The 14,871-nt window shown below is 49.0% G+C and overlaps 2 protein-coding genes across 2 annotated transcripts; one reads left to right on the forward strand and one right to left on the reverse strand.

Moving 5' to 3' along the window:
* Positions 1–2,146: 2,146 nt before the first annotated feature.
* Positions 2,147–3,832, reverse strand: HOO65_020104 (Bifunctional solanapyrone synthase; the record flags this gene model as incomplete). The annotated part of the gene is made up of 2 exons (XM_071006675.1): positions 2,147–3,625; positions 3,743–3,832. The coding sequence occupies 2 exons, from the start codon at positions 3,830–3,832 to the stop codon at positions 2,147–2,149; spliced, it is 1,569 nt and encodes a 522-aa protein (XP_070860742.1).
* A 9,001-nt stretch (positions 3,833–12,833) lies between these two features.
* Positions 12,834–14,836, forward strand: HOO65_020105 (Gamma-glutamyltranspeptidase 2 light chain; the record flags this gene model as incomplete). Its single annotated transcript, XM_071006582.1, has 2 exons — positions 12,834–13,204; positions 13,315–14,836. The coding sequence occupies 2 exons, from the start codon at positions 12,834–12,836 to the stop codon at positions 14,834–14,836; spliced, it is 1,893 nt and encodes a 630-aa protein (XP_070860743.1).
* Between the last annotated feature and the right edge of the window lie 35 nt (positions 14,837–14,871).

A 14,871-nucleotide genomic window follows, 5' to 3' on the forward strand; every position in this document is an offset into this window, starting at 1 on the left:
TGCGGTAGTATGTAGTTATGCAATGCGTTTAGCACGATTAAATAGATTGCTTAGATCGTTGTTGATGTAGTTATTGTGTATATGCGTATGCGTGGTGGGAGGGCAAAAGGCTTCGCTCCCAGTAAGCAGTGCGAAAGGAGGGAGGTGAGTAAGAAGAGAACGGGGGGGGAGCAATGTTGAAGAAGAGTCACAAATCGAAGCAGATTTACTGGCGGGGTCGGTGCTACTTAACCTTTTCCTTCTTTCCTCTTCTGATTGCTTTCTGACAGCACATGGCCGGGTATTGGTACGGCTAGTATTTGTGTGGTATGGGGCACGGCAAGTAACGCAAGTAGTACGCAAGTATCACTGACGACCTGACCTTTCCACATAATGCAGTAACGCAATCGGGCAGTGGCTGAAGTTGACAAGTCCCACTTTATTCTACTTCCACTTGCAGATGTGCCGACTGGCCATGGGCTAGCCAGCTCACAAGAGCAGCTGCCAGCTTATGGCGTGTCTCCAAAGCTCCTCCCACAGCACATCCTATGCTCTGCATGCTTTGCTGCGAAGAGGCCCCGATCCTATGACGCAAAGGACACCAATAACAGCATTCGCGTCTTTCCGAAAAAGGTGGTTATAGTCAGGCAAAAGCTTGGGCTAGAGGGGCTAAGGCAAAAACAGCGGTACCCGAGCACCTAGGGGCACTTTGAGCCTTACACAAATAACGCTAATGACGCTAATAAGAGCGGCGACGAGGGAATGCAGTTGAGGACAAGCCCAAGGCTAGCTATTTTGCTCTGCCATTCCTCTTGTTCTTCTGTTTCTCTGCTGTCCTTCTTGCCTTTCCTGCCTTTATTTTCTTATACCCTTGTTCCTGTTCTTCAAGTTCCCGCCCCCGAGACACTTTCATCCATAGCTTCCCGAGCTTGCAAAAACTAACAAGCAGTGTAGGTGGCTACGTCATCACTAGCGTTAACTCTTGCAGTGGTAGAGGGGCGGGTTGCAGTAGATAAAAGCAACGTCGATTCGTCAACTGACTGACAAGACAAGCAGCCAGAGACAGTCCAGGACTGGGGCTGGCCCACAAGTCTGCTGACAGGCCCAGCCCAGACTGCCCATCAAACCACGGGTGGCGCTCACATGTTGGTTCTGCTCGACCGCTCTGAGCTATACCCGGTCCGGAGAGTGGAGTAGGAGGGAGTAGGTGGATCAGATCAGGAAACGCAAGAGAGAGGGGAGCACGAAGAAGAGAAGAGAAGGGAAAAAAAGAGGAAACTCGAGTTGGATTCGACCTTTAATCCCCGGTGTTGTGGCTTATTTCACGTGTAATATGTTGTACTGCAGCTGTGCCCAACGTCATGACAGTGTGAACTTGGACCGAAGCACACGGTGTTGAAGTTGGAATCTGCATAGGACCACACAGTATGCGCCTGACAGCCCAATCCTGCTGGCCCACCATAGCCACATCCCGAAGGAAAGCCTTGGACCTCGAGCTACGCAATTTCAACCTTGGACACAGTGTTTGTTTTTTGTCTGTCTTAGCCAGTGCAAGGCTGTCTGTTAGGAAGGCTTTTGGTCTGCAAAAATAAAAAACCCCCCAAAAAATTCAAGCATGCCAATACGGACGGAGTAGCAGCTTTGAGGCTGTTTGGTTATCGCTTTGTCGAGGCCATGACGTGTTGATTTTGCCAAGAAATATGGAAAGGCGACGATGTCTCTGTAGAAAATCAGGGCTGCGATCCTTTTTGCCTTCCACGAGGAGGTTTGGACGTTTGCATTGCCAGCACTGCATTTGTTCATGGACTTAGTTGCATCCGGGAAAGGGATATGATTCAGTTGGATAACTTCGTCTTATCTTATCGGATGATCACGTGACAGAAACACACAAATTTTGTCATGATTATCGAAGTTATTGTGGAATTAAGCCAATCATATGTAGATTAAAATGTGTCCAAGTATGAGATGATGTTCTATATACAACAGGGTGGAGATGTGAAAAAAGAATAATAGAAAAAAAGAGAAGAAAAAAAAAGAAAAAATATAAACATGAAAAATACATCAAATGAACAAAAAGTGGAGCGAATGTACAATTCCACTTCGTCATGAACAACCACATGTCGCTGTCTTATATCAAAGTATAAGACAGCCCCCCCCCCCAATACGCTTAGACCTGGAAGTAGCCTGTCCACAGCTTCTTGATCGCGCCACCAAAGGCATACTTCTCAGAAATCATCTTGAGCTTGGCCTGGTTAAACGAGCCGTAGCCAGCCAGGACGTCCTGTGTCTTGTAAGCGTAGTTCATGTACTCAAATGGCTCGAGCACGCCGCGAGCCTTGGCAGCATCTTGGGCCTTGGCTAGAGTGTTCTGCGCAATCGCTGTGGCAGCCTCGGTCTTGCTCGCGTCGTTCCACTGCAGGTTGACCTGGATGATCCATAGGGGGCCGCTAGCTGCCGATAGGCCTAGAGGGTTTCCGCCGTTTTGTCCGGTCAAGCTGAGCGTCTTGGTGGTCAGTGTGTGGAAGTTGATGGTGGGCATGGCAGCGGCATCAAGCTGGGCGCGCGTCTCGCTGACCATCTCGACGAAAATCTTGTAAAAGTCTAGTAGAACATCGGCGCTGCTGGCCTTCACAGTCAGTGTCTGCCACAGCTGGAACGAGCCGGCTGCGGGCGTAGTCGGGCCAATGATGGTGCTAATGTTGCCAGCTACCGTCTCATTGAATAGTCCGGGGATCTTCTCGAATTCGGCAAATGTTGCGGGCCACTTGTTGTCCTGAAGGGGTGCGGGGTGGAACAAGCTTGGAGACGCAAGGGTACCCATGCCCGACACATCAACTAGCGCGAAGTAGGCGTGTGCATCAGTATCTTCCTTTAGCGCCGGTGGCAGGCTTGCAAAGGCAGAAATGGACTGCTGAATCAGTGGTTCGCCGGCAATATAGTTGCGGTTGCTCCACAGACCCGGGGTCTTGACAGTGCGCAGCCGGAAGCTGGTGACGATACCGAAGTTCTGGCCACCGCCACCGCGAAGGGCCCAAAACAGGTCCTGATAGCTGTCGGCCGAGGCTGCCACCACCTGGCCTGAGGCTAGAACGACCTCGTACTCCTTGACGTTGTCGCAGGCAAAGCCAAGCTTGCCCGAGAAGAATGACAGGCCACCGCCCAACAGCAGACCCGAAACACCAACATCGCCAATGCGGCCACCAACAACGGAAAGGCCATGAGGGTCTAGCGATCGAGACACATCAATCCAGCGGGCACCAGGGCCAACGACAACAGTTGAGCGATCGTGCGAGAGCTCCACGCCGGCCATGGACTCCATGGAGATAACAACACCGCCGTCGCGGCTAGACGCACCGGCGTACGGTGTGTGGCCACCTCCCTTGACGGTGAAGGGCGTGCTTTTCTTAATCAGCAGCTTCACAATCTCTCCGACTTGGGCTCCAGTTGACGGTATGACAAAGCAGTCAGGCTTGGAGCTGGCGGGTCCTGAAGCCCAGTAGTTGACGGATTTGGCATAGGCATCGGAGGAAGGTAACACAACGCCGTTGGGCACAACGGAAGCAAGGGCACTGCAAGCGTCAGTGCTGTTGCCGTCACCACCAGCGCTCGAACCAGTAGTTTGAGCCTTGGGAGTGGTAGCAGTGCACTATGAGGTTTTCAAAAAGGTGTTAGTGTTGTGCTGGTTGAAGGGGAGTGCCAGTGAAGCCAGAAGAGAGGGAAGAGAGTGAACGGAGGTGGTGGTGTGGAGAAGAGGGCGACTTACAGAGTCAGCACTGGTAATGGTACCGGTCGTGGCATACGAGCCCCTGGATAGCAGAAGGGCGGAGCCCAGAATGGTATAGAAACGAGTCATGTTGGAAAAGAAAGGAGTGTTGGTATGACTTTGACAATGGCGAAGGCTGTGAAGAGAAGAGAGCCTGGTGGGAAAAGATTGAAAGGCATCGAGACGGCGGACGACTGGGCGTTCATATACCGGACACTTTCTGCTGCCTTCCCCATCCCCCTCTTCATCTTTCTGTATCTTCTTCTCCTTCTCCTTCTCCTTCCCCTTCTTCATTACCTTCTCCTCCTCTTCTTTCTTTGACCTTCACCCCCCCCCTCCCACCCCACACCCCCCTACGTACCGTTCAACTCTCCGCCCCGCAGCACATACGGATGAGTCTGTCTGAACCTGAATGAGGTTGCAGAGCCCCATTCATTCCCATCCATCCTCAATCATCCTGCATATATAGGTCATCCGGCTTATTTGTTATGTGGATAAGTGTGCGTCTGTGTGATATTACCGTCGCGTTTCAAATTTTGTTGCCCATAAGACTTGGATGCAAGGTTATTTTGTTCCAGGATGCAGTCTAACTAGAAGTGTACTGCCTGACTCGGAAATTATCCATTGCTGCCTTCTACATCATAGCCTGCCTATAGAGAATGATAAGTTTCTTGAGCTAAGATGTTTGTTGATTCGGGTTCCGATTGTGATTGGGATCAGGCTTACTACTCTGATGTTGTAGGCATGGTTCATCAGTACTACTCTGTCGCAAGCCGAATAACCTAATCAAGTCCAAGACGATCCGGCATTGTTTAATGAAGATGACGAGGGGGAGAGCAGAGCCCTTGTAGAAAGTGAATGGCGAGGGGGGAGGGCCCTTGTAGAAAGTACAATCATCCCTAGGCAAAGGCTTCTAGCGTCGATGGGATATTTCTCTAGAAGGGGGAAATCGAAGATTAAGCTCCACACCAGACTTCAGGGGAGGGGGGGACAGGGGGAGGGGGGAGGAGACGAGGGTAGAGAGTATGTAAAAGGTGGGAATATCGACACACGCATGTCCCTCGTCTTACACACATAGCACATGCTCACATGCGTGTCGATCCTAGTAGTAGGAAGCGCAAAAGAACGCCCAGGCCAAGCTAAGCCTAAGAGCACACAACAAAGTGAAGAGCAAGAAATACAACAGTCTTGGATCGAAGGAAGATAGGAAGCGATGCCTTCAAAGTTAGAGACAGCCATGTGATGCAATCATACTGCGACACGACCTTGCTGCGCTGTTATTCATTCTATGGGCTTGGTAGTTATATCCAGGGTGTATAGAAAGAAATTAAAATATTGTGGCTTTGACTGTGCGGTGATATACAAGGCAATGGGGACTTGATATAGCCCACTTTGATTCAAATACATGCTTGGCTTGCATATCACCACTCTGTTCAGTGATCGTCGATGTAAGGTTGCACTAAAGACTTTCCCAGTCGCATTTTAGCGGAGGGTTTATAAATCTAGTACGTTTGCACTAGAAAATCACGAGATGGAATCTCGGGAAATGAAAAATCCAAAGACCGATCAGTAGGCAAGCCAGCCAGCCTTTGTTTCCTCACTATTCCCTCCATCCTTCTTCCAACTAACCACACCCCAGTAAATATTAGAGCTCCCAGAAATTGCGCGGGGCTATCTGAGGGTTTCTCAGACGAACCAGCAAACTTGGTGTTCTAGTGTGTGTGTCGTATCGAAATTGGATTTAACCCTCGGTCTTAATTCTAGCAAGGAGAAACGGAGACCTAGACGACCGAATCTTTCTATACACAAGGCTTTCTCGGCGTCCCAGCAACGATGTGCCGGCGCTATTTTAATATTCAAGAGCATGGAGGGGTTTACCTTGGACAGATTGAAGTTTCCAGTGTGTATATATTTAATGTAATATCATGTAACGCATAGTCTCTCGTTATTGGCTAACCAGGAAGGCAGGGGAAGTAACTATAACCGTCGGAAGATGTTATTGTCATCGAGTTGCCAAACTGAAGAAAAAGCCTGAGAAACAAAAGGACAAAACACTCTCGTCGGCATATGTTTCTTCCCGCTGTCGGCTAGACCTAACTCTTTATCAACGAGCTCAGGGCTAGCTACGGATAAACCTCGGAAACTAGCTGCAACGTAGGGCGCAGCGCGATTAGACACAATGGTGCGAGCAACATAAAAGACTGACAATAGATTTGAAAAAGGAGCTAAGCCACATGGCCACCATTCCAAGATTAGCGCATTTCCTCCTGGCTCAGGCAACTCTCATAGCAAAACTTGGACGTATACTTGTGCCGTGCCGCCAAATTGTGTCAAGTCATACAAGTATAATGATGCTGGCGATTTATGTTGCTACCGATGCTGAATGCCAATTGCTGCTGCTGCCCATTGTTGTGTTTACCGGATGATCATGTCCTCGCGGCCAGGGCCAGTGCCAATGTACCCGATCTTGGTCTCGCAGAACTTCTCAATGAAGTTGACATACTCCTGGGCCTTCGGGGGAAGCTCTTCCCACTTGGACATTGAGGTGGTAGATGACATCCAGCCCTCGAACTCCTTATAGACAACCTCGACCTTTTCAAGGATAGAGTGCGAGGCAGGGAAAGAGGCTAGCTGTTCGCCAGTACGCGGGTCCTTGTAGGCAACGGCAACCTGAAAAAAAAAAAAAAGAATTGTTAGATATGCATGCATGCATCGCTAAGAAACAAGAAATCTAGGAAAGCCCATAAGTTGACTCACCTTGATGACGGGGAAAGTGTCAAGAATATCCAGCTTAGTCAAGTTAATAGAAGTGTAATGGTTGATGTCGTTAGAGTATTTGACAACAACAAGATCCAGCCAGCCGCTGCAAACAAGGAATTAGCATATTTGAAGAATGGAAACCTAGTACAGGGGAGGGGGAACATCATACCAGCGACGGGGACGGCCAGTTGACACACCAACCTCATGGCCAACCTTCTGAAGTTTCTCGCCATCAGCATCGAAGAGCTCAGTAGGCATAAAGCCGGAGCCAACACGGGTGGTGTAAGACTTGACAACACCAATGATATTGTCAACCTTGCGAGGGTTCAGAGCGAGCTATACAACCTTTGGTTAGCAGCTGTTGTTTTATTTTTGCCTGGATATTTTTGCCGTTTTTGCTTTTATTGAAAAACAGACTTACGCCAGTGAAAATACCACCCAAAGAGGTGTTGGAAGAAGTGACGTAGGGGTAGGTCCCAAAGTTGACGTCCAGCATCAGAGCCTGGGCACCCTCAACCAGCATCTTGACGCCCTTCTTCTGGGCATCAGTGATGAGAGGAATAGCATCTACAACAAATGGCTGAAGATCCTCGCGATACGCCTTGAAGCGCTTCAGCTCCTCCTCGACATCATACTTAAGCAGATCGCCAAAGCGTTTCTGGAAGCCCGCAGCCATGGAACGCAGCTTGCGCTCAAAGACATCTTCCTCAAACATCTCAGAAAGAGTAATGCCATTGCGCGACGACTGGGTGCTGTATGTCGGGCCAATACCACGCTTGGTGGTGCCGATGCTCAGAGAGCCCAGCTCAACCTCCTCAAGTCCATCGACGCAGATGTGCAGGTCGGTGATAATGTGGCAGCGGTCGGAAAGGAGAATACGCTGGCGGGGGTTCTTGAGGCCTTTGACTTCAAGATCAGCGAGCTCCCGGAAAAAGGTGGGAACATGAACAACCGCACCGGAACCAACCAGGTTCATGCAGGTAGGGTTGAGCAAACCCGAGGGAAGCAAGTCTAAGCGGATCAAAAGGTCGCGGTGATAAAAAATTAGCCAGGGCTCGCTTGACAAGGGCCTAGTAAAAATGAAGGAGAAAAAAAAAGTACAAGCACGGTTTCGGCTTGGGGGCAAGCGCTCTTCGCCTGGCTCCTGGCCCTATGGAAGGACCACGAAAAGAAAAACTTTGAAGGCCGGGAATTTTCTAAGACAGGTGGGATGGAGGGGTGGGGCATTGAACGAATGCAAGATAATAAAAAAAGGAATATGTGGATAGAGACGGCTGAAGGCTCAGGGCTTAAGAAAAGAGGACTTACGAAAATCGTAGCTAACGCCGTTCGCAACGACAGTGTGACCGGCTGTTTGAGGTAATGTTAGCAAGACAAGCGATGTATATTTGATGGAACAAAGACGCCGAGGGCTATCTGGCCAACACGTGGTCAAGGCAGGTTTGGGGTCGATTGCGCGGAGGAAGTGCGCGGAGAGTGTGCGCATATGGATTATGTGTGCATACCATTGTGTCCGCCCTGTGATGTATCAGTTGAATGTTAATAACGGCTTAGCAGCAGTGGTGGTTGGTCAGGAAAAAGTCTTGGAGAAATAGGGAAAAGAGAAGATAAAAGAGGAGTAGGAGGATTCCGAGGGTGAGGAGGAGGATAGATGTTGGAACGCATAGCTAGCATGCAATGGCTGATGGATGGATGGGTGGATGGATGGATGGACTTGGTTGGTGTTGCGATAAGCTTTTTGTGTAGTGGGGGGAGGGGGAAGGTGAGGGAGGGGTCACTCGAGCGAACAACGGCGAACTCGATAATTCCGGTGGCCTAAGGCCGGGCCAGGCTAGGCTAGACCGGAGAACAGGGCAGGCAGATAGGGGATAGCAGAGAGTGAGAGTGAGATGGAGAACGAGAGTTTGTGGGAGAGAGGAAGGCAGAGATAGGAAAGAAGATTTGCGCGGGAAAATGGCCCAAGGACATGGTGAAAGATAGAGAGGCAGCCAGAGTGTGTATGTGTATTGTGTATGACAAACATACCTGAGCTCTGCAGCACAGCTGCACGTCAGTGCTAAGGATATCGACAAGCTTGCCCTTGCCCTCGTCGCCAAATGACGACCCAAGCACAATAGTAGCCATTGCGATGAATTGTCGTAATGAATCAAATCAGGAGAATCAAGATCAGTCTATTAGGCGCTGGTTGAGGTGCCTCCGAAGAGGAGTAAGAGAAAAAGAAGAGAAACATTTCCCAATGGAAAAAAAAATGCGAAAAAATTAGCTTAAAGGAATTTTTTTCTGCCAAGTTAGTTTTGTCCTTACAATGCAGCCACTTGGTTGGCTGAGATGGCTGTATAAAGTGGGCTAACCCAATGGGTTAGCGGGCGGGCAGCTGTGGATGGAGAGAGATGAGGAGTTATGCTGAGCAGCTGTCAGACAGCTGCCGGATTGCGCCATTTGCTGTGGCAGCCGGCCGTAGGCCGATTTAGTTTGCATGCCGATAATGTGGGTCTATAGCGGAGCCCCGATTTTGTTTCCGCGGACTTTGAGGCCATACTTGTGGACGGCTGAGATCTAAGCTTGGCGGATTCTTGCATTTCTATTTCCCTGCCGTCTTTTTTTTCATTTTCCGCTTTTCGCTCTATGGCTATTTCACATGCTCCCCTGGGAGTTATCTAACTGTCAACTTTTTATGGTTTTTAGTCTGGCCTGCCCTCAAGACAAAATTACCTGTGTGGCTCTTTGCGTATGACCACTATGCGAGCTGCCGGTCTTCCGATCAATCTACATTGATTGTCCTAGCGAGTTACTTGGCACTCGTTTTTGGCCATGGCATACGCCATTCTGCCCCAGACTTCCGTCTTTGCCTTGGTGGATAAACTTTTGAAAGCAAAGGCCCCATGACGGCTCTGGCGAGGGCAGATGGTGTATAAAACATGGTAGGACTCTTTTAGTTCCTTTGGAATGGAGGGATAAGTGGGAAGCAGGGCATATAGTGGGCCTCACGTTCTTGCGTTATCGGGGTGCGAAGAGAAAATTCCAGCCTGTTATGCCGCACTTCGCTAGACACTGGCCGCTACTGCGGCTTAATTTAAGATATGGGAAGGCTCAATGCTAGATTGTCCGTCCCTTTAATTTTTAATGCGACATTTTCTGGTGCTGTTGTTCGTGTTTATCCAAGAGGGCTTTTTGTGTCGTGATTAGTCTGTATGGCAGGGGATGCGGAGTTAGAGATGCGGAGTTGGAGTGTAGTGTCCCAGTGTCCCAGTGTCCCATTCTTTCCAAGAAATTTAGGAAGAGCTCCATATGATAACCCTGAGGGGCTGCATGAAACCCTTTGCAATGGTTTTTCGACAATTGCGGCAGGAATGTACGTAAGTATGAGTAAAATTGACGTAAGGCTGCCCACCAGGGTTCTATTTAGAATACCTGTTTGGTTCCCTATCAGCCTTGTCATTTGCTGGATTTCAAAATGTTGTACCTGTTTGGGTCGCTTATCTCCCCCCATCATCTTGAATATATTGACCTTCACGCATGATTCCCCTCCCAAACTCGTGCATTATCCTGTCTTGGACGGTCTTTCGAACCTCGTTTCCTTCCATTTGCTTTCCCTTTTCGTCTTTTCACTCCTTATTCTGGGTTGCCTATATTAGCTGCGACTTGGATGCAACTCTGCTAGCACTACGAAAGCAGTGGAAGCCTCTTCCACTTGCTACCCCTAGCGCTCTTGTCTCTGTCTATACGTCATGAACACTCCTGCACGGAAGTCTATCGCCATCCACTCCTACTGTTTCGTTATCTCTATTATATGTCTCCGAACCCCCCCTTCCCTTTCTTTTCCTTTCTGGTGAGTTGCAGTCTCGGAAAGATGAGTGAATGACATGACTTGCACGGTGGCCCGTGGTAGTCAGTCGAATTGTGGCCTTGCTATCTGTCTGCCATGTCATACAAGAAAGGCAGATCCTCATCCTTGCGATAAGATAAGCAAGTTACGAGCGAGAGCCAAGTTCATCAACCAATTGGTGGCTAATGATTTGGCGAAAATTGGTGGCAAAGATGCATGTGGATGGCAGTGGTCTTTGAACGATTTGAACGGACCGCCAACGATAAGGCAGATCCAAGTCCCTTTCTCCCCTTTTGACAAGGCTTATCGGGGTGAGATAACCCTAAATTTATCTGTTCCTGCGTCCTTCACCTGTACGATTGTAAGGCACGAGGTACATAAACCCCCCCATTTGGTACTCCAACTCCACAACACGAGGTACATAAACCCCCCCCCCATTTGGTACTCCGACTCCGCTTTTTGCTTACTAAACCCTTTTTAGCTTATATAAGCAAATCTTTGCTGTGGGCAGCTACTACGTGGGCATCAGGTTTTTTCTACATGGGCATCGGGCTTATGTGGGCATCAATTTACGCACTCTGATTGGCTAGAAATGTGTCTGTTAGTGCATTCTATGCTCTGGAATTCTGCCAATGTACCTCTCTCCCCTGGCCAATTCTATGGCTGATACTTATACAAAGAAACGTAAAAAGGACAGGATACTCTTTGTGTTGAAGACTTCACTGATATATGATTTCTTTATCCTATGTTATTACTCTTAAGTACTATGATGTAGCTGCACCTACTCAGGAAAACAACCTCATGACAGCCAGTAGAGTAAGGCAGAGAATGGCTGTATAGAGGCTGAGGTCACCTGGGAGCTGGGGGATAATCCTCTCAGAATAGGAAGAAGGGGTGTAGCTGACATCTAGAGAAGGATAGATAAATATACTGAAGAATAACAAGCTTTAGATCTAATGGACAGAGAGGGAGATTGCATTGTATTTAGAGAATGAGAATCAAGTGGTTATGTTTGAACATAAAGGCAGCTCAAATAAATAGTATAGAGACAAAGGCTGTGAAATGGCCCTTCCAGAAGAAGAAATTCACAGCAAATGTAGTGTTGCTACTTGTAAAGAATCCTTGAGATTTGGCCCACTGTTAGTGCACATGCTTCACCGCCTTTATGGGCCTTGTACCTGTAAGCTAGAGCCAATCAGAGTGCATAAAGCCTGATGCCCACGTAGTAGCTGCCCACAGCAAAGATTTGCTTATATAAGCTAAAAAAAAAAGGTTTAGTAAGCAAAAAGCGGAGTCGGAGTACCAAATGGGGGGGGGGTTTATGTACCTCGTGCTGTGGAGTCAGAGTACCGAATGGGGGGGTTTATGTACCTCGTGCCCGATTGTAAGACGAGCTTACAAAGCTTATTGAAAATCTTTACTAAATCGGCAAAAAGAACAAACGACATTAAACGACTGTACGACAAGCAGACACAATGCACCAATGCCACCAGGACAAGGGATGCTAAATTTATCCAGAGGGTTATATGCGCGCGCCTTTTTCGCTCATCTCATCGTCTCGTTAGGCTTGGCTTTGCTCTTTCTATGTAACTTGCTTGCTTAGTGTGGACTTGCTGCGTTTTTCACTTCAAAGATCTCTGTTCGTCCTATAGCTTGCCTGTACTCTTTTAACAGTTTAGCAGCCTGCCCGGAACAAGGCACCCATATATCTGAGCGGCCTGGCCGTGGATAATTCCTACAGAAGACAGTGAAATTGCAGAAAAGACAGCTGAGCACTGGCCAAGTCGTCCAAGTCTGTGCTACTATTTTTTTCATGATGTTGATGCCAATTGGCGGCACAAGCAAACATACGCCATACAGGATCATAAGTGGATGATATTAATTAAGTTTGATATCAAAGCTAGAAAGAGCCTTTTTAGAGTCCTAGAATTATTATCTCGTCAGTTACCCATGATGGGGCCACCTAGGAGACTTTACCTATAGCTCGCAACCCATCAAGTAGATGCTCCTGACAGTATCAACCCACGGCATCAGGGTATGTGTGGGATTGGAATACAGAGCGGGGGGGGGGGGGGGGGGAGAAGTGGGATACAGAGTAGGCTTTGGAGCTAGTCTCTTGAGACTGGCCCGTGATCCGTGGAGGGCCCCGTTTTCTGGCGCAAGGAGGTTTGGAAGATTCAACAAGAAGGCAGAAAAATATGGGCAGTCAAATACATAAAAGACCGGCGACCTGCTTTGCTTTGTTGTTAGACCGGCCTTAGAATACCGTCGCTCATTCTATCTACATTACTCTTCCTTTTCATCCCCCTCTGCTCACCACATCCTGTGCCTCAGCTCTCTTAAAACGCGGCATCCCTCCCTCTCTCTTTGTTTCTCTACCTACCATTGTTCTCTCTAGCTTCATTGTTTCTTCTTTTGTTTTTTGTTCATCATTTGTTGTGTCCTTCCTCCTATTCCTTCCTATTCCCTATTCCTTCTTGTTCTCGAGGGTTCTGTTCCTACGCAATGCCTGCCTGTATCTCTGTACGGGCCGCTTCCAAGTTTTTGCTTGCGGCTGCTCTTGCTGGGCAAACTATTGCCCAGGCCGTTGAAGCTACCGAAGGTGCTGTTGCCTCGGAGAACGAAGTGTGCAGCAAGATTGGCGCTGATGTCATCTCAAAAGGCGGCAACGCTGCCGATTCTATGGTAGCAACTGTCATATGCATTGGTACTGTGGCGATGTATCATAGCGGCATTGGCGGTGGTGGTTTCATGTTGATTCGCTCTAGCGATGGTAACTATGAGTCTATAGACTTCAGAGAGACTGCCCCTGCTGCTGCCCATCAGGATATGTTCAATGAAAATGTCAAACTCAGTGAGTTTGGAGGTCTTTCAGTGTAAGTGACGCCACTTCCTTTTTTTACACTAGGACACGCGCATCTTTATACCGTGGTTTCGTGGCCCTATAAATACCTTTGCTAACATGTATCTTTTCGCTTCATTATAGTGCTGTTCCCAGCGAATTGCGTGGCTTGGAATATTTGCACAAAAAATACGGATCTCAGGATTGGGCTGACCTGCTAGCCCCTTCTATTGACCTAGCCCGGAATGGCTTTGTTGTGTCCAGAGACCTGCAGAGATATATGGATAACTCTGTGGACCCTGAGTTCCTTGTTGAAGATCCGTGCTGGGGTATAGACTTTGCCCCTAACGGCACTCGCGTTGTTGCTGGTGACATTATGACCCGCAAGCGTTTTGCCGACACCCTTGAAATAATTGCCAAAGATGGCGTCGATGCCTTTTACTATGGCGAGATTGCAGAGTCTACCATCCGTGCTGTGCAGGCTGACAATGGTATCATGACTATGGAGGATCTGGACAGCTACACCCTGGTCCATGGTGAGCCCTTTCAGATCGACTACAGAGGGTACAAAGTTACTGGAACCCACGCACCTTCTGGTGGCGTCGTGACCCTGAATGCCCTCAAGGTTCTCGATGGCTACAGCGGCTTTGATGACCCGAGCCAACGAAACCAGAGCGCCCACCTGTTGGATGAGGCCATGCGTTTTGCTTATGGCATGCGCACTAAGATGGGCGATCCGCAGTTTACTGACAACATGACTGAGTATACCCAGGCCATGGTCTCAGACGAGACTGTCCGCAAAATCCGTTCACAGATTCACCTCAATGAAACCTTTCCCATGTCATACTACAATCCCGATGGGATTGAATCGCTGCCCACGCCTGGAACCGCACACATTTCGACTGCTGACAAGAGTGGTCTGGCAATTTCTCTGACCACGACCATCAACCTGATCTTTGGCTCGCGGTTGTGTGTACCAGAGACTGGCGTAATCATGAACGATGACATGAACGACTTTTCAATCCCCGTCTCTAGCAACGCCTGGGGCTTCATCCCCAGCGAGTCTAACTTTATCCGCCCCGGTAAGCGTCCACAATCGTCGACGTCGCCTATCATCACCGAGAAGGACGGCCGGCTAGATATGGTCATTGGTGCGGCTGGCGGTAGTCGCATCATCTCTACCACCATCCAGAACATCATCAACATTATCGACCGCAACATGAGCTGCCAGGAAGCCTTGTCTCAGCCACGTATGCATGACCAATTGTCACCCGAAACCATGGTTTTTGAGCCCTCTTATGACAATAGCACAATTGAGTACTTGCGCAGTCTCGGTCACAATGTTACACGCATCCCATCTATTCTCACCTCGGCCCAGGCCCTACGAATGTTTCCCAACGGTACGTTTGAGGCGGCCGGCGAGCCCCGGCAGGTGTCTTCGGGTGGCGCTGTGGCATACTCGAACGGCACAAGCAGCAGTACTAGCTCTTTCTTTGCTGCTTCTTCCTTCTACTCTTCCAATGCTTCCTCTTCTTCCTCTTCTTCATCTCCCTCCTCCTCCTCCGACCCTGCTAGTGGCGGTGTATCCGTCAAGCCTGCTGTCGGTTTGTGGAACTACTACGCAGTCCTGGCGACTGTGGGCCTTTTGCTCCAAGCTGGACTTTGAGCATTCGAAAACAAGATTTTGTCTTTGCAGGGGTT

Source organism: Ceratocystis lukuohia (assembly GCF_044167205.1).
Source record: "Ceratocystis lukuohia strain C4212 chromosome Unknown Supercontig2_pilon, whole genome shotgun sequence".
NCBI classification, from domain to species: Eukaryota; Fungi; Ascomycota; class Sordariomycetes; order Microascales; family Ceratocystidaceae; genus Ceratocystis; species Ceratocystis lukuohia.